The following is a 19979-nucleotide window of genomic DNA, read 5'->3' as shown; positions in this document are numbered from 1 at the left end:
TCTCCTTGAGTGCCCACCAGACTGTTAAAAGGACCGAACCTGAAACTGTGAGCCATGCGTGTGGGGAGGACTGGATTTTCTGAGCTTTGCTTTTCAGGTGTAAATGTGGGAGAGGCGGGGCTTCCGAAGGAGATGGGTGCGAGCCTGATTCTTACTAGGTACTCCTGAGGGGTAGTTTATATTTATGTTCCCTGACCCCTGTTAACCAGGATATAACTGTTTAACTCAGTAATCAGCGTTAGGGGAAGATACAAAGGTTCAGGAATACGGCCGATACCCGTAAGCAATAGATGGATGGCCACGCCCTTTGCCCTCTTCAAGCCAGCTGGGGCCTGAGTCTGCCCAGCTAGCCAGGTTCCTCGGTGTGCAATGGGACTGTCTTCTTATGCAGGAGACCGTGGACATGCTGAAGAGTCACATTAAAGAGGAGTTGATGCAGGGCGAGGAGGCTGACGATGTGTATGAGTCCATGGCCCACCTGTCCACTGACTTGCTGATGAAATGCTCCCTCAACCCCGGCTGTGACGACGAGCTCTATGAGTCCATGGCTGCCTTCGCCCCAGCAGCCACAGAAGACCTCTGTAAGTAGCTTGGCCTGGTTCTGCTTTCTTCCCGTTGCTGAGAAATGGCTTTCTTCATTCCAGTCCAAATGGGGAAAGGCCCCCAAAAGGCCCCGATTATCTCTGCAAGCACCCAGTGAAGAGCCTGGGTTGCGACACCACCAGGGTTGCAGTCATGGGTCATAACAGAGACCTTTTTCCAACTTCCGCTGCTTGCCTGGAAGCCTAGACTAGTCTTGACGGCGTAGCCTTGTGGTCAAGAAGCTCTCAGCCCTGCCAATCTCGGTGGCCCCTTATTATAACAAGCGTTTTTCAATGCTTTACTATCTGACATGCAATTTATGTATGGCATAACCTACCGACACATGGAACCCCGGCTTCCTTACACTACCTTAATTGAACTGTATAAGAAAAATAAGTGGAGAAGACATGCTTAGTCATGTCTGCATGTGAAGATATGCTTAGTCATGTCTGCATGTGAAGACATGCTTAGTCATGTCTGCATGTGAAGATATATGAATAGGCATGTCTGCACGTGAAGACATGTGAATTAGGCATGTCTGCATGTGAAGACATGTGAATAGACATGTCTGCATGTGAAGACATGTGAATAGGCATGTCTGTATGTAAAGACATGTGAATAGGCATGTTTGCATGTAAAGGTTTGTGAAATAACCCTGTACAGACATCTACATCAGAGCCACAACCAACGTCATAGCCTCACATGCTGACAGACACGTGTCTGTTGTCTCGGTGACTCAACTACCAGTGTTGGCCTTGCCACCTGGAGTTTCTTAAATGATGAACCTCTCTTATAAATCTAGCCTCTCCTCCCCTTCCTCCCCCCGCCCTGTGTGTATGTGTGCATGTGTCACAGTGCATGTGAGGGTGTGTGTATGTGTGTACATGTGCCTGTGGAGATCAGAGGCCATCATCTTTTGAAGGGTCTCACTTGGAACTCAGTGGGCTCACTGATTGGTAGACTGTCTGCCCAGCAAGCTCTGGGGATCTGTCTGTCTCTGCCACCCTTTCATGGGGCCACAGATGCAGGAGACCACATCTAGCTTTCATGTGGGCTCTAGGGATCCAAACTCAGTTCCTCATGCTTTCATGAACTGAGCCATCTCCTCAGCTGATCGTTTTAGAGTTCACTGGAGTCCATGTTCCTCCACAGTAGTGGCAATCTAAAACACCCTCACAGATCTTCAGAGCACCATTTGGGGGGCAGGGTGCCACCCTTCAGAGAAGTTGATGTAAATGAGATTGGATTGCAGTGCACAGGCTACTGGGAGGCAGATGGGCACAGCCCTACCCCCACCCAAGGCTTAGTGATGTGTTCCTATCGTGTACTATGAAGTGTTAAGCATTCTAAAATGTCGCCCACGATTTAGCGCCCTTTCCCTCTGGGTCCACTTAATAGATTCTAGGAAGACAAGATAAATATCCACCAACCCATCAGTTTTATGGATGAGGGATTTCTAGGATGGCTAAGCTGAGTCCTGCCATCCTTTCAGGGCCTGCAAGGGAAGGGAGCCTGGTTATCCTATGCATGAGCTTATGAAAAGCCAGCACCGCGAGGAGTTCACAGAGAGGGGTGCAGGCTGACTGGGAGCCCCTTGCCAGCACCTTTGGGAAGATGAGGAAACACACTTGGAAGCTCTTCACAAACGAGCCACGACCTGTCTGCCAGAGCTGTGAGGAAGGGGGCATGGTCCACAACATTAAACCATTTTTCTCACTGGCAGCCCACAGGTGCTGCTGCTAACCTGCTGTGAAACAGAGGTTACCTTCCTCAAACACCACAGCCAGCAACCTACAGAGCACAAATTTCATTTCTTTTAACCCAGGCCAGATTTGTCTCTAGCATGAGCTGTACTTCCGGTTGCCTCTAGCAAGCCTTTTGGCCTCTAAGGCTCTTTCCCCTGTGTGCAGATCCAGGAGCTAGCTGACAAAACAGCCCAAGGCTATTACTCATACCTCTAGTTCCTACACTCAGGCTGAGGCAGGGGGATCAAGACCAGTCTGGATTAGGCAGATCTTGTCTCAAATACTAACAAGTTCCTCAAACAAACTAAGAAACCCAGCCGTCAACAAACCCCTCTCCAGGCACACGCGTGCATGCTTGTGTGAGCACACGCGCACACACACAACACACACACACACACACACACACACACACACACACACACACACACACCACATCTACCTTCACAGCTAGCATGTATTTCCAGGGACGTTCCTGTTGCATCTACTTGATTCTCCCCTGGGAGTTACAGTGAACCAAGACCTTTCTTTTTCCACTTTAGCACAGGGACTCATTCACAAAACTGCCAGCAGGACCCTTTAAGAACCCAGAAAGTGGACCTGCTTTCTGCCCATTCCCTAGCCTCGGGGCTGTTGAACAGTGAATTCCCTGCTTACTGACAGTGCCTGTTGACAGCCTCTGTGCATGCTATTCCCCTCCCCCAGATGCTCCAAAATAAGAAATTTCCCCCAACATATTGCAGGACTCCCCAAGGGAATACCAAGGCACCCGTGCTCACCTGCGCTTCAAAGGATGCTATGGGACTAGCCTCTTGGTGGCTGGATGGCAGCTTGTAAAGTCCCTCAGGGCCAGGAGGGTCTGGACGTCACAGACCCAGGCTACCAGGAAAGAGGCAGGCTGTAGGTTGTAGGACACAGCTACTATTTGGGTGAGATTGGACTGATGGTAGTAGTATTAATTTGCCAGATCATATAATCTCTGACTGTAGACATGACTTGGTTTGTTTCTGTGTCTGTGGTTATTGGGTCTAACCCAGGAACAATCTCTTCCCTTGATCTCTTCCCTGCCGGTTCAGAAGATGTAGCAAGTAGGGTCCGGGAAGGATTTCACGGACAGTGACTGCCTGGGTGAGATGGCAGCTGGTTCTGGAAGAAGCAGGACAGAGGGCAAACAGATCCATCTCAGATAGTGCACCGACATGGTGATGCCCACTCACTTACCCTCCCTGGATGTGGCCCGGCTGCTTTTATCTGTGTTTTCACTCAGCCGTCCTTCTGATCAGGCAGAGAAGAGATCGTTCCCAGGGTCAAACCCAGCAACCACAGAGACAGAACCAAACCAAATCAACCTCTACTTTACAGGGAGGAAAGTACAGGGTCCGAGAGTTAGTGACATCCCTAAATCCATCAAGGAATCTGAGCCTTCAGGTCGCAGAGGAAAGTCTCTCTGCTACCACAGTAGGGTAAAGGGACCCTCTGGCCTGTCCTTCTGGGGTTGCCTTTGCTGCTCTTGGGGTGGGCACGCCCCAAGAGCTGCTTCTGCGTGTCTGAATAGCCAGGCTTACCAATGTGCACCTTCATGTCATCCCTAATGGCAACTCTCAGAGGCTGAAAATCAGTGTTTTAGGGAAATTCACTCACCACTTGGTTCAAGGAAGGTCACAGGGGAGCTCCCGGTGTTTAAAGAGGAACTAAGAGGAAGTGCTGGGGGGTCTGACCTAGGGATTACAGCCCTGCCCCACTCCCTCACTTCCCTGAACAACCCCAACCCCCACACCAACGCGTTGTCACATACCCTTAGCGCACACAACACCTCTCGCACACTCAGTCTTCAGCTTAGATATGCTGCCACCAGGCGGTGACTGTGTGTCTCTGCCACTATGCTTTCCGCTGTGCTTCTTCTGACGTGGAGGTTTAAACCGTCTGCTTCCAAGCCTCGCTGCGTAAGAACTGTCTTTATCAAGGATAAAATAATGCAATCGCTGGATGAAATCGGAGCACCCCTTGTTACCTGTTTCCACCGAGCCCTAACTCGTTTGCTCCGTTGTTGTGCCCCCCATCCTTGCCTTTGAGGGTGGATTGTGGTCCTCATGTCCTTTTGTTAGCTTCACCCAAGGCCTCTGCTCTGGAAACCTAGGAGCTAGTGCCTGGAAGTCCTGGTCCAGTCTGTTTCCAGGGCAACCCGCTGGCGGGTTATAGCTTTGCTTATTTACATATCTCCGAGGCTCACTTTCCTCCAGGAGAGGACGGAGTAAGGCACAACATTTTGCTGCTGGGAACTGCGGGCTCCACAATCCTAGAGCAGCTCTCTGTTGTCTAGAATTAAACTTTTCTCTTGACCCCTGACCTTCTCAGGATCTGCCCCAGCCTAGGTTTGCATATGGCAGCCCGCACACTGCTGTAGCCGCAGTCATCTTACTGGCTTTCCTCAGCAACTCCCTCGTAGTAACTGACCTTGTGACAGATCATCTCTACTTTGTGGTTTCTTTTACATGAGCTCTTTGACTTTACAGTCCCTGCTAAGGGCCAGGTTCCGTCTGAGCTGGGGCACAGCTGGGCGTTGTGATCAACCCTGCAGCCAGGCCTTCAGGTCTCACTCTAAGCAAAGTCTTATGGGTGGGCTTCTGAGACATGCCTTATGTCCTATCAACACCATTTTCTCTCCCTTCCTGCAGCTGCAGAGGCTCTGTCATCCCCTTGGTGACCTGTTGAGTAGAGCCTGGCACTACTACAGAGTCATTAATTCTGGGTACAGGGTCAGATAGGTATCATCTAGGGGTCAGGTGAAGACACTGCACTTCCTGACCTCTGCTTTGTGAAAACACTGGAATGAGATAAAATTCTCTACCACCAACAGCCTCACTCCCCTTCGGGCCCACACAGCCTACCAACCGTGCTCCTCTTTCTGCACTGCACACAGACCACCTTGGGCTGTCATTAATTATATGTCTCTCTGATTATGAGCCCCCGGCTTTAATAAGAAGAACGACTTACAGCTTCGTGTCCTCCCCCAGCACCCAGCCCAGTGCTGTGCATAGGATGGGCTCAGCCAATAGAGGTACTAGAAAATAAGATGTAATTCCAGACTTTGGAAGTTCAAGTGCAGATTAGCTTGTCCACATTCTAATACAGTAGTATTTTCTTTTTGACAGGTGTTGTGAGATATCTATTAGGTACTGCCAAATGCAGAACCCCAGGGGGTCATAACTCCCTGGCAGCTCCAGGCTGCCTTTTATTTCATGTCAACATATATTGTGCTAGTTCTTCTGCCTAAGTTGCCCGCCTTTTTCCTCTGCCTGAGTAATGCCTAGACTCCTTCGCAAAGCCCAAACTCTGCCATGACGCATGCTTTCTCTTTGTAAGTTTTTTTTTTTAAACCTACTCACTCATACAACAAATCCTTATCAAATCTGTCCTGTGTGTAAGGGACATGGTGCCGGGTGATAAACAACCAGTGAATAAATTATCATATTCCCTGCCTTCCAGAGTCCATGTTCCATGGACCCCACATTCTGTAGATCTGCTCCTGCACGACAGGGCTGCTTTTCCCCCCATGTGTAAAGTCACAGGCTGGACTTGTCCCACCTTTTCACCTGGACATCTCTGCCCCGTTTTCCTCATTGCTAACGCCAGACATCACTCCCCCAGTCCTCTGATTTCAGATTCCTATGTGTCTGTCCTTCTTTCCTTCCTTCCTTCCTTCCTTCCTTCCTTCCTTCCTTCCTTCCTTCCTTCCTTCCTGGGTGTCCTCTTTCCTTCCTTCTCCCCTTCTTATCGCTTCTCCACCCGCACATGAAAAGTTGGGCTTTTACGTTGATGTCATCAGTCACCTATCCTACCCAGGGACAGATGGGACCAGCAAGGCTCCAAGTTTTCTTCAGGTCCTACCTTGTGCTCCCTGCACCGAGACTCCTTGTTTGGCCATACTTCCTGGAGGGTAGAAGAGGGGTCTTGTTGGCTTTTAGGGCTGGAGAGCTTTTCTGGGCTAATCTTTGAGTAGCTGGTATTTTCCTGGCTTTATGTTGCATTGGTGTGTAATCTGGATGGAATCAGTGTCCCCTCCAGCTAAGTGACCCAGACCAAGGTTCTGTCCCAAGAGGCGAATCTCGCAGGTTTCTTTGGGAATTTGTGACGCCGTTAATTAAGCACCAGCCCAGATGTTATGTCACCTTGAATGCAAGCTTCTCGCATGCCAGAAATGGATCCTTCGTGATCAACTCCCCAGCATCTGTTGTGAGCCTGCAGCGGCTCTTCCAGGAGGAGGCTGCGACCCGTATTGCTTTCTTCTTACTTTTCCTCTGTCGAAATGGAAGGACTTTGCACTTTCCTGACACATTTCAGTTTATTTTTAACTGACAAGTGTTGAAGGCGAAGTGCTTGGCATCTGAATTACAGACCTTGAATATCCTGGAATACAAGGATGTATTATTCTGCTGCTTTACCCCATCCCCTGTGTCTGTTTCACCAAATCCCTTTGCCCACAGAATCCCCTGCATTTTGGGTCACTTCGGTGCTACTTGCTGTCCACCTGGCTTCTGGGTACAATGGGTTTTCAGATTTGCAGCCTGGTGTCCTACCACTTGTGACTGCCAAGCAAGTGGGCACCGTTTACTATTACAAATGCAGTACCTGCCAGGATTATTGCCTGATATTGGTATGGCAAGATATGCTTTTAAAATAATGTATGCCAGTGCCGGCTGGCCACTCTCCGGTGCCTGGTGCTGTGTTGAGAAGGGTTTGGGGACACAGAGAATGCTGTCATTAATGGTGTCTACCATAGATACAGAACAGGGCACGGAGGCCTATATACGCATCTGTCATCCATGCTCAAACTGAAAGATTTATATGTTCAATTAAGTTTAAGGAGAACCTCCTCATTTAGAATGGAAAAGGAGAGAAAATCTTTTCCCGGAACTTCACTTAAGGGATATACGCATCCTGACACGGCAAAAGCCCATGGGAGACAAGGTTGCCTGGTCTGTGCAAGCACAATGGACTACCTTCAGTGCGGCACAATCCTAGTCCCCTCACCAGCTCTACATGGGGAGAAGGTCACAGCAGCCTGGGAGGCAGAGTAATGCTACCAGTGTGTGTCTGTGTCTTGTTGACTTGCGCAGAGGGGAATCAGGTTTTTAGGCAGAATTAAGCTTGCTAACCAGCTGCCCTTGAGACCAGGAAGCTAGCCTGGTATAACTACGAATGTAAAGGAGGGGACCAGAGGACAGAAGAGATAGATGGCACCATGGGAGAGGCTTGAGAAAGCCAAGGTTTCTGTCTGGCTTTGAAAATAGAGGGAGAGGGCCTGGTGCCCAGGCATGTGGACAACCCGGACCCTGGGGAGGGAAAGGAAATGAATTCTCTGGTAGAGCTCCTGCAGAGGAACGTGGCAGCTAAAACCTTGATTTTGGCCAGCAGGACCCACCTGGACTTCTGAACCACAGAACTGTAGGACAATGCTTTCGTGTCCTGTGAGTGGCAGTTTGTCTCAGTTGCCTCAGAGTGAAGTTGCCTCAGAGTAATCACGGCATCTAGGAACACGGTGTCCCACCCTGGTTCTGTGCGTTCATAGGCCTTGTCTTAGCTCTCACAGCCGTCCTGTGACCAGGCCCTGTGGTTTGTCCCCACTTTGCAGATGGAACACGGCAGATTACCTGTTTCCGTTAACCTGCCTAAGGACTTAGAACTAGGGAGAGCCGGAGGTGGGATTTAAACATAAATCTTTAGGATAGCAGAGGCCGTTCACAACGCCTCTGTCTTGATGCCCGGCAGACAGTCTTCCCAGCCCCCATCGCTCACTGGGTTTCTCAGCTGCTGCCTTTCTTTCTCTGACTTAGCTTTATCTCCTAAATGCAGACTGTTTGGCTGGCTCCCGCCCTTTACTGCTCTGTCCTGGGGCTGTACACTGGGGCCAGCATGAGCTGTATAGCGCCACCTAGCAGGCACTACCCAGCCCTCTAATGTGAGAGAAGCAGGGCATTTGGGTGTTCTGGGACCTTAACGAAGAAAATGTGCGGCAAGCCAAGTCAGATTTCCACACATGGTCCTATTGCAAGGAGTGGCATGTTTTATTTAGACCTTACTCATGCCTTACGTATAGTTAACTATAAGAAGGCTGTGTGTCTCAACAAGGCAAATTTAAAATATGATGTTTGAGATCATGGATGAGAATTCAAAGACTGTGAGAATTCGAACTCGTTTTGAAGGCAGAAGACATGTATGAAAGCAAACTTACTCTTAAAAAAAAAAAAGACAAACATGGGGTAGGAAATAGCTCGGTGGTAGAATGCTTGCCTATCATGCATGAAGCCCTAGGTTCAAGTACCAGCATTTCAATAAAAAGGCAAGAGGCAAGAATAGGCAAATGGGTCATATCAAATTGAGGAGTTTCTATAAGAAAAACAAGATTAAAGAGAAAATCCATGGGATGGGGCTGAGTGTTCATCTGATGGAAGTTTAGTGTCCAGGGGACTGGAGACGTGCTCAGTGGGTAAGAACACTGGTCCTTCAGAGGACCTCAGTTTGGTTGTCAATGCCCACAGGTGGCTCACAACCTTCTGTGATTCCAGCTCTGGGGAATCCAATGGCCTCTTCTGGCACTGGGCACACATGTGCACTCTCCAAGACACACGTATGCAATAAACAAAAATAAAATCTTTGAAAACATTAGATCTAGGTGTGGTGCTGCACACCTCTAATTTCGGCATTTGGGAGACAGAGGCAGGTGGATATCTGTGGGTTCAGGCTCAATGCAGTCTGCATAGTGAGCTGCAGCACAGACATGGAGAGACCCTGTATCAAAACAACAACAAAAGGGGCAGGGGAGGGAGGCAGGCTAGAGAGATGGCTCAGTGGTTAAGAACACTGGCTGCTCTTCCAGAGGTCCTGAGTTCAATTCCCAGCAACCACATGTGGCTCACAACCATCTGTAATGGGATCCGATGACATCTTCTAGTGTGTCTGAAGACAGCTACAGTGTACTCACATATATAAAATAAATAAATAAATCTTTAAAAAAAAAGAAAAAATAGTGTTCAAAACACATGAACAATTCAGGTAACAGTAGAAAAAATTGAAACTGATCAGAAATTAATAATATAGACTTTTAATTAATAATTAGACTTTTCTTTTTAGAAATATGCAAATCGCCAGCAAATATATGGAAATGTTCAACAAGGCTCACCAGGGAAATGCAAATAGAAACCACAATGAGATAGCATTTCAGTCCAGTTAGAGTGGCTATGATAAAAATTTTTTAAAAATCAACAAAAAACATTGGCCCGGATTCAGAGAAAGGGGAACTCTCAGACACTGTTAGGATAGCCATTATGGAAACTAGTGTGGAAATTTCTCAAGAAATAGACATAACCCAGCAGCCCCACTTCTGGACAGAGACTGCCAATGGAAATGAGATCAGATTGTGGTTGTGGAAGCAGACATCTGTGTTCTCATGTTGACTGTTACCAAGGTCTAAATGGACTGAGGTACTCATCCTTGAACGGGCAGAAAAAGAAAGTGGGGTACATCACACGGTGGAATGTGCACCCATAAAAAGTTATCTTGCCATTTGTGTTCACATGGCTGGGAACGAAGGACACTATACTAGATGAAATAATCAAACAACAAAACGAGAATGAGCACTGAAATGCAGTTATAAGGGACACAAATTCTGCCACTCTGGTCAGTAAGATGCTTACAGTTCATAAATTTTATAGAGAACTAAAAGAAGTGCAGGGATCTTCAAACAAAGACACAATAACGGTTTGAAGAGGTGGAATTTTAATTAACCTGATTTTCACCATAAATATATATCAGATCATCATTGTGTGAGCTGAGAGTGGTGTAATTCCAGCCCATGGGAGATGGGGACTGGAGGACCGGACATTCAAGGTTATCTGCTACATTGTACGCTCAGTCTGTTACATTGTACGTTCAACGTCAGCCCAGGCTTCTTGAAACCTAAAACCACCACCACCAAGTAAGAGGCCAGATGGCTCAACTGTTAAAAGCCTGTGTTGCTCTTTCAGAGGTTCTCAGTTCTGTTCTCAGCATCTTTGTAGACAGCTCACAGCTACCTGTAACTCCAGCTCCAGGAGATCTGACGCCCTCTTCTGGCCTCTGTGGCACTCATCCACATATGACACACACATGCACTCACCAGGCATGCATGCATGCACGTACTCCTGCCAATAAAAATAATTAATGATAATAAAAATAATAGCAATAATAAATAAAAATAAACCTAAAAAACCAAACCTTAACAAATAATAAATCAGAGAGATGGCTCAGCTGTTAAAGGTTCACAACCAAGGTAATAAAAATCAGTCTTAAAAAATTATCATGATATACCACATAAAGATATATAAACTATAGTGCCATTTTCCCCCAAATTCAATCCCTAATGCTATAAAAATTATTTTTTGTGATACTGGAAATTAAAAAAAAATCAGTTTTATGCACATTAGGCAGGCTATCTGTTAGTGAGCTGCATACCAAACCCTTAGACATTCTTAACGTGTAAATAGAGTCTCCTGTTTTGAAATTTTTCTTTGCTGGGTATAGGATTTAATAACAAAAATAACGGAAACGGTCATCTAGCCCTTCATTCTCCTAGGCACTGTGCCATGTTCTTGGAAGGCTTCTCAGGTGAGCTGTGCAGTCGCCATCCCCGTTTACTACTGACAGGAAAAGAGAAGCTGAGTGAATTGAAGTGAGTGGACCCAGGATAGCGATGGGCAAAGTTAATAGAAACACTTTTCATTTCCCTTTCTGCATAAGAATTTGACCTTTGTTTGACTTCCTAGCTTTGTTACCCTGGTAACCTGATAAGAGCCAAATGTCAACTGTGTTTCTAGGCAACATTACCTAGGATGAGAATGACTCGTGATTGGTCACATATCTGGATGTGGGAGGAGCTGTAAGCTGCAGTGAATACCAGCGAAGGACCCGTGTTCTGAGTCTCGGCGTGGGGGATGGGGGGTGGGGGTTGGGGCGGTGGAGGGGTGGTGGCGGTGGTGGTGGGCGTGTCTGTTGTGGGGACCCGGGAAGCTGCACCTCTGGATTAGTGATAAGAAGTGTGCTTTTGTAGGAACAGCCTTTCTCCAGGGTAGTTCCCGCCTCTGTCTGCTGTAGTTCGCATTTCCTAGAACCCCGCTTCATGTCGGCTTTCCTGCCTCTGTGATCCTGACCCGTGCCAAGCAAAGTCATCCTGTGGGTGTGAATGTTCTACTGGAGCAGCGGTTCTCAACCTTTCTAACGCCGCAGCTCTTTAACACAGTTCCTCACGCTGTGCCTGTGCCCACCCCCAGCCATAAAACTATTTTGTTGCTACTTTTGTAGTGTAGTTTTGCTATGTTTACAAATCACAATGTGAAGATCTGATACACGGGATATCTACTATGCAAAAGCCCCAAAAGTGTGGAGATGCACAGGTTGAGAACCACTGCCCTAGACCTTGAAAGACTAGTTAGTGTTGGGTTCCTGGCATGATGTTAATACAAGCAAAGGAAGGAAGGAGTGGAAGAAACAAGATAGGCGCGCGTGCGCTGTGATCTGATACCCAAGCTTCCAGCTGCCCTGCTCAACTGTCAGGGAGGCTAAGGAGGCTGACACTTGGCAAAGCCTAGTTTTTCAGCTTCCAATGTCGGACTCTTAAGGATCAATGAAAGCACGAATATAAAGACTATAAAGTAAAACAAATTTGATTTCGTTGGTCCTACCTCCATCATTCTACCCATGTAGGCCTGCTCTGCCCTGGGAAGGTGCTTATCTTGAGGAGCGGGGCTCGGCAGAGGGTCCTCTCCATGTGTCATGCTTGCTTGCTTTTGCTGCTGAAGTCACCTCTCTGTCCATTTACTCCTCTCCTTACAAAGATTTTTATTTTACAGCTGGTGTTCTAGCTTAGTTGTGAGCACCCAGCTTAGCAGGGAGCACCCAGCTTAGCGGGGAGCACCCAGCTCAGTGGGGAGCACCCTGCTATGATATGCAAGCCCCTTGGGAAGCACATGCATTCCTTTCTCCACATTGTCTAACATTAGCATCTTGTTCAGGTTTCTCTGATTCCTGCCATCCATTCTCTTCCCTTTCACAGTCCCATCAGCTCTTGTGACCCACAGATTGTCCCTCAGTCCCTTCCAGTTTGGGATGGTTCTCAGGCTTTCTCAGTCCCGATACTCTTGAAGAGGACCTATACTTGTTGATAACTTTAAGCCCTCAATTTGGATGCGCCACGTTTCCTATGATTGATCTGGGGTTATGAAATTATTATGATTCGGGAGATAATATGCTAACACAGACAGCATCATAACATTCATTTATTTTTTACAATAGGGAAAAGTCCTTAAAATGTAAAAAGGGATCAGTGGGATAACTTTGTCCACTACTCATCGTAGAAAACCACTGAGTCTTAATTACTTATATTTCCTTGCAACAGTGTGTGTGTGTGTGTGTGTGTGTGTGTGTGTGTGTGTATGATTCATGTGTGTGTGTGTGCAAATATAAAAGTAAACCTTCACTTTGCCTCCTAAAGGTAACATAGTAATTAAAATATCATTGCGAATATTTGGATTCTTTTTTGTTCTCTCTATGTAGCTCTGGCTGTCCTGGAACTTATTACATAGACTAGGCTACCCTTGAACTCACCAAGCTCTGCCTGCATCTACTGATTCATTTGATACAACAGGATTCCAGTAAAACACACACACAAACACACACACACACACACACACACACACACACACACACACACAGGTTAAAAACTTAAGTATTGTGATCCTGGCTACAGCCCTCTGTTGGCTGTCTGGAACCCAGTCATCCTTGCTCCTTCCTCAGCACTGTCAGGAATTCTACAGCACTTTCATGCTGGCTGCATATTTATTAATTCATAGGCAGCTTGCAGCACTGTGCTGTCGGTCTCCAAGGCTGTAGCTATTACTGTGTGTACTCACTTGTATCTAACGTCAGCACTTACTACGTGTTGGAACTCTTAAGTTTGTTGGTAGATTTACCTCCAGTACATTATATATATCTTTTTAAATTTATTTTATGTATATGAGTACACTGTTGCTGTCTTCAGACATCACCAGAAGAGGGCATCAGATCTCATTACATGGTTGTGAGCCACCATGTGGTTGCTGGGAATTGAACGCAGGACCTCTGGAAGAGCAGTCTGTGCTCTTAACCACTGAGCCACCTCTCCAGTCCTCTTCTTTTTTTTTTAACTGCTACATAATCTTTCATTGTTTGAACAAATCATAATTTGTTTGTTCCCTATTGTTTCTGTGCCCATTTTTGATGTAATAAGCAACACTGAAGTGTGTCGTTTTGAAGTATGTATTTTAAACCTATTCTTTCAACACACATGAACATATCTGTGTCTTTGGAGACCTGTGATGTGACCCAAGAAGATGTTTGTGGTGTTGTGGCTGTCACTTTTCTTAATGCTCTACACTTACTAGATGGTGGATGGAATGAAGGAAGGTTGGATGAGAGGGAGGAAGAGGGGGAGGTAGGGGGAGGAAAGGTAAGTGCAGGAATCTCTCTAACGCTACCAAACCTCCCAATTCCTTCTGTGAATCAACTTGCCTCCATGGAAGAACAGCACATCAACTCTGTCTCGTTTTCCTTCCAGATGTCGAAATGCTTCAAGCCAGTGCAGGTAACCCTGTCTCTGGAGAAAGTTTCTCTCGGCCCACTAAGGACTCGATGATCCGCAAGTTTCTAGAAGGTAAGTTGTTGCTGATCAGGGAAGCGGAAACTCTGGTGCTCAAGGGACAGGTTGGCACAAACATGACATATGGTGACTAGAGGCTCTCCACCTCTCTCCACACCTGCCCTGATCTTCCCCATTCACCAGTTAAAGACAGGCCAGAGGTTCCCATAACTGGAGCCATTCATTACACCAAGTCAGTTGTTCCCAAGAAGACCTCACTCAACTTACATGCCTGTTTTTATTTGACAAAAATTAACTAAATACCTACAATGTGTAGAAAACAATGTTCTGGATATTGGGACTGGCAACCCAAAGAAAAACAAGATGTGACCCCACAGGAGCCTTGGCTTTCTGCTACAGGATGGGAATATGCACCCTCTTTGCCAAACAGAGGCAACATTGCAGTGGTTAAGAGCGTAGCCCCCAACTGCTCCCTGACTTCTTCAGTTACCCAGAATACCTCAGACAAGATATCCATCTCCTCAGTCTCCTCAGCTGTGAAGTGAGATGGGTGTGGCCAGAGCATCGGGAGAGTGAGTTCCGCCTGCTGCACTAAGGAGGCAGGTGGCAGTGAGAGTCAAGCAAGTTGCAGTGACAGTGAGCTTCATCCAGGACCAGGCACGGTTGACAAAGGGTTGTAATCATGGCCGTCATTATTATTACAGATGCTTTCAGAGGTACAAGGTGTTACACTGTGTGAGTGACTGCTTCCCTCTGCCCAGTCGTTTAGGGTTATGGCGGAAAGTCTCTAGAGCAGCGTAGGCAAACCGCAGCCTGACCCGCTAATAAAGTTTTATGAGAATTCACCATGCCCGTTCATTTGCTGTTATTTATGGCCGCTTGCACGTTCCTGGTACAGGCTTGAGTGACAGATAAAACTGGAATCATTCTCAATCCCTCTAGTTCTCTGTGTCTACCTCACATGAGTCTAGAAGCATCTCTTGGCATTCTGCAGCGCTGAAGCCTTTTGGTGGTGAGAGGGGGAACTACAGGTCTGCTGTCTGTGACTGAGAGGAGGGAGGCATGGGTGGATATAAGGCTAAGACAGGTGGCCTGGGTCCAGCTGTGATGGCCCTCATTCCACGCATGTGGCCTTCAGACAGTCAGTCACCAGTAACGTTATAAAGAGTTCCAGGCAGGATTAACTTTCTGCCCCCAATGATACTCGGAGCCCAGCCCAGAGCAGTACCTGGCTAAACTGTTTGTTTAAATGATTAGTTATTCACTTCAAATGGCATAATTGAATCATGATGGGAGAGACTGAGAGAGGGGTCAGAATTCATCCTGTCAAGGGTCCAGCAGCTCAGACTGAGTTCCTCTGAGGTGATCCTGGGCCGCAGGTAACTTGCTTCCTGTCACTCGGCTTTCTTGCTTCCCTAGTGTATTTTCTTTCTAGGGAACCTGGCAGCTTGGACAGGACTGGGTATTTTCCTGAAAATTATTCCTGTTTGGTCAGCAGAAGCCAAGGAAATGGTTCTGACTATCTGTGGGTGCTGACAGGGTAGGGGAGGGTGTCACAGGACTCCTAATAATACACAGCTTCCCAGAAGAAGTCTTCCTTACAAATGCCCTGCCTGAACATTGATGTGGCTAAGGAAGTAAATCCTATGTAAATCTCTTCTCCATGTCTGCCCCTCTCACAGCCTCTGAAGCCAGCACACTTTCTCTTTCTGTAGAAGGCAGACCTCTGCCTGCCCTCACACTGTAGTAGTTCCAAGCTTTCCCTGGAGTTCCCCAGAGTCTGCCCAGGTCAGGAAACTACCGGGAGGGGAGACAGGCTGCAACTCTGCCACGTGGATCTCTGCTTGGTTCACGTTTCACACAGAGTTTATTTGTCCCTCCATTCTAAGGAAGTGACCAAACGTGTATGGTATAAAAGGATCTGCATTTGCCACTAGGTCAATGTGGAGGGCCAGGGTCAGGGCCTTCCCTCTGCAGCTGACAGACAAGAGAGGGAGAGAGGCAGGGAGTCCCCATTATGTCAGGGCCAAGGAGCAAAGGATCGAAACACAGGGGGCATAAACAGCAGTTCAGTTCAAGACTGGGTGGACAGTAGGGCCTCTCTGGGGGAGGTCATGGTGTGACTGAGACTTAGCAGAGCGGGGCTTGGCCAGGCACAAGGGGGCATGAGGAAGACTCTAAGCTGAGGGGCAGCCTTCCCAAATCGGGATGAAGAACTGAGGTAGAGCCAGTGTGTTTAGAGACAGTGAATGACAAGTGTTCTGATAGCCACTCTTGCTCTGTGGGGTTTTTGGCAGCTCCACCAGGATACTTCACTTTGTTATGGTTGGACAGCCTGTCAGAGTTCCCTTCTCCACTTGTGTAAAGCATTAAGCATATACAGGAAACTTGCATTGAGGGCAGAGCCCAGGAACTCGTGTTTTCTAATGAGTAGGGATCGGTCTGGCCAATCCTCAGGACACATGACACCAAGAAGCCAAAAGCAACCTCTGAGTGACTTGGAAAAGATGCAATGAAAATGGGGTTCCCAGTCAGTCTCGGAGTTGTGACCTCCAAAGGAAGGAGACCCGAGGCCTATTCCTGTACCCATGCAGGCATTGGAAGCAGATTTGTTGACCGAATGGTGTCGATCAAAGGAGCAGATCACTGTAGGGAACACAGGGGTTGTGGGGTGCTGGTGGGCAGACGAGGGATGCAAACTTCTCTCCTCGGTGATTTTGTTTAATTGGGGGGCAGTGTGAGGGTGTGAGAAACAGGAGAGAGTTGGGGGGAAAGGATAGCTGTTCAGTCAGTTTTTCTGGGTACCAGCCTGGCTCTCAGGGTCTTTGGACATGTTTAAATCCTCAAAGCTTCAGGTTTCTTTTTTTTTTTTTCTCCATGTGGAAACTGAGGTCACTGGTAGTCACAACTCAACAGGTTTATTAAAAACCAGATGAAAGAATCATGCAGAAAAATGAACTGAGAGCCGTGCTCAGCAAAGAGGAGTCAGACTCTGTAGCCATTGTTGGGAGGACAAGGAGATGCTGAAGGAGTTGGTAATGAGAATTCAGGGCATTATTTCAGTGCAGCACAGACACTAGGAAGTGATTCCTCTGGTTCCCCAGGCTTTGGAGCAAGGAATCCGATTCTCCCTTAACTATGCTGAGACAAGTAACAGGATTCTAGTTGTAAGATCGAGGCAACCAAGCCAGTGGCTCCTGCCCTGGGCCGGGTGGGTGGCCAGCGAAGGAGACCTAGGTGTTCTCGTGGTTGCTTTCATGGGTTCTGAGCAAATGGTGCAGGAGATGTCTCAAGGGAAGCCTTCGGCCACAGGTTGTTACTTTGACAACAGAGAACGTGAGCTTGGTCTTGCAACCTGCAGGTAGGCAATTTCCTGGACCACTGTTCTCTGTGTTTTAGGTAACAGTATGAAGCTGGCCAGTTTGGAGAGAGAGCAGCACCCTCCCCACGGGGAAGAACTCTATCACACAGTGGAGGAAGATGAGACCTTCTCTGTGGACCTGGCCAACAGGCCCCCTGTCCCCGTGCCCAGGCCAGAGACCAGCACTCCTGGCCCTCACCCACTACCTGACAATGAGCCATACATTTCTAAAGGTAAGTGTGACCCAGGGTGACGCTCAGTGGGGTGGGAGTGGGGCTTCTGAGAGCCTCTGCAGGATTGTCCCGGTTCCCTGGCTTCCTGAAAATGTTGTTCAGACTGTCTCCAGCCAGGGCAATAGATCATAGATCATAGGTTATAACAAACTCTGGCACTAGACCAGGGACAATGGTTAGATTCCTTGCCGCGTTCCTGGAAGCATTCACGTACAATTGTAAAGTCAGAGGTAAATGAGAACCTCATATATTTCTATCCCATAACCTGTCCTGTCATCACCGTTCATCATTTTAATGGCTGGCACTTGTTGAGATCTGCTAGGAATATTCTTTGCACTTATTTTTTTTTTTACAATAACCTTTCAGGTAAGGGCCATGATCCCCATTTTATGGTTGGGAAATGGAAGATCGAAAGGCCAGTTACAATGCAGCAGGGCCAGTGCTTGGCCCCAGGGACCCTGACTCCACAGTCGACATTTCAGCCACTAAATCAGACTGTCTGCTCACCCATGTTAATAAAAGCTGGCAAGCGTTTAGCTTGACCTCTTCATCATTTTCCCCGCGACACCAGTTAGAGATTGAAGGCACAGTTATTACACTTCAGGACTCGATTTTATTAATACGGTTGTATGCTCAGTAATGAGCAAAATCGCGGGCTCTGCACTCACTCCCGACCTGCCTCTATTTGCTTTTGTTCGAGACAGGATTTCCCCATGTATCCCTGGCTGCCCTGAAACTTGCTCTGTACGCTGGGCTGGCCAGGAACTCACAGAGATCCTTCTGCCTCCGCCTCCCAAGCGGTGGGATTGCAGACGTGCACCGCGACCACCCGCTGTCATTCACTTTTAACGCATGTATCGTGGAAGGTGTGACAAGGCAGGTGGCACCCAGCCAGAGCCTCAAGTGACTGGGTTGGGGCTGCCAGATAAAATGTAGGATGTCCAGTTAGCTCCGAATTTCATATAAGCAGCGACTACATTTCCAATGCTCCTGTGTTCCAAGTGGCCAACTTCTTTGGTTTTGGTTTGGTTTTACTCAGTCCAGCAACCCTACGTTGGGCTGTAGCACAACTGTGGGGAGTTCCGGGTCACCGAGGTTTGTCATCTCCTTCGGAAGCATCTCCGTTGGCCCATCCGGATATTGCCCACTGGCTCACCCACCCCACCACACCCCCTTAGTGGACGGCCATGTCTTATCCTGAGGGCTTTCTCTGATACTTGGTGCTTCGTTGCCCTCTTTCGGGGCAGACTGAAAGCCTCAGGGAACTGGCGGGCCACTGTTCAAGCCGTGAATGACGGGAGGTGACAGATGAGTATCCCACCTTGCCTGCTGTTGTTGGGAGAACTCCAAACTGCACGGTGTGCATTCACCGAGTTGTGCAGTGGTAACTCGCTTGACAACCCATCCTATATGGCTTCACCCCCTTCCGGTCTCACCTCCATCATCTCCTGCGGTAGTTAACCCCTTCATTGTTGTGACAAGGCAACTTAGATAAGAAGAGGTTTTCCCATAGCTCTGGGTTTAAGGGTCCATTCCATCACAGCCAGGGAGGGGACAGAGCAGCATGAAGAGTGCCAGCTGCGGTGGCAGGAGCATGAGGTAGCTGGTCGCGTATCTACAGTTAGGAAACCGAGATTAATTCACTGTTTAACTCATCAGTTCAGCTCTATTTCTCTCTTGTATTCACCCTGGGATACCAGCTTCCGGGATGGCGCCACCCACATTCATTGTGGGTCTTCCCTCCTCTGGTTAAACCTTTCTGGAGACGCCCTCACGGGCACACCTAGAGATGTGTTTCCTTGGTGATTCTAAATCCAGCCAGGTGGACAGTGAGGCATAGCTGTCGCACTTCCCAGACATACGCTAGCAACCAAGTCCTTGCTTCAGTGCCAGCGTCCGAGCCCACAAACACACACTGGTGATTCCTAAAGGGGAGAGGAGGTGGTAACTCATCGCAGAGAGGCATCGGAGACGGGCAATATGGCGGCAGGGGCAGTGGCTTGGAAGAGATTCATCTCTTGTAAAATTAATTATTGTATTATAAATATAAACAGAGAATTAATCCGGCAGCTGTATTTCTTTACCTTTGCTAGTCCCAATAGCCACACAGAGAGACCTCAATATTTAGGCAGTGTTGGTTTATATTAACCTCCTATGCTAATCTGGCTACACCCCCCCAAACTCATAATAATTACATATTATTACCAATCTGGCTCTTTGGGCTTCAGATGTCCCCCACCCCTACCCCCTGATGTCTTCTCTGCCTCCTTGTGGCTGATCTGAATCTTCCTCTCTCCCCACTCCTGCCTGGTATAAAGATTTCCCCCTATTCTCTCTTCTGCCCAGCCATTGGGTGATCAGCATTTATTGACAAGGCAGGGAATAAATGGTGA

At 47.9% G+C, this 19979-nt stretch overlaps 1 protein-coding gene across 9 annotated transcripts in view; it reads left to right on the top strand.

Annotated features, from left to right (window-relative positions):
• Pik3ap1 (phosphoinositide-3-kinase adaptor protein 1) overlaps positions 1 to 19979 on the top strand; it is a 154102-nt gene that overhangs the window by 103764 nt on the left and 30359 nt on the right. For all 9 annotated transcript variants that reach the window (NM_001106368.3, NM_001398791.2, XM_087551242.1 and 6 more), the window contains 3 exon segments: positions 392 to 581; positions 13951 to 14046; positions 17392 to 17586. In NM_001106368.3, coding sequence (NP_001099838.1) covers positions 392 to 581; positions 13951 to 14046; positions 17392 to 17586 — 481 coding nt within the window.

Source organism: Rattus norvegicus, chromosome 1, assembly GCF_021556685.1.
Source record: "Rattus norvegicus strain SHRSP/BbbUtx chromosome 1, alternate assembly SHRSP_T2T, whole genome shotgun sequence".
Taxonomy (NCBI): Eukaryota; Metazoa; Chordata; class Mammalia; order Rodentia; family Muridae; genus Rattus; species Rattus norvegicus.
This window is presented reverse-complemented; position numbering and strand designations above follow the sequence as displayed.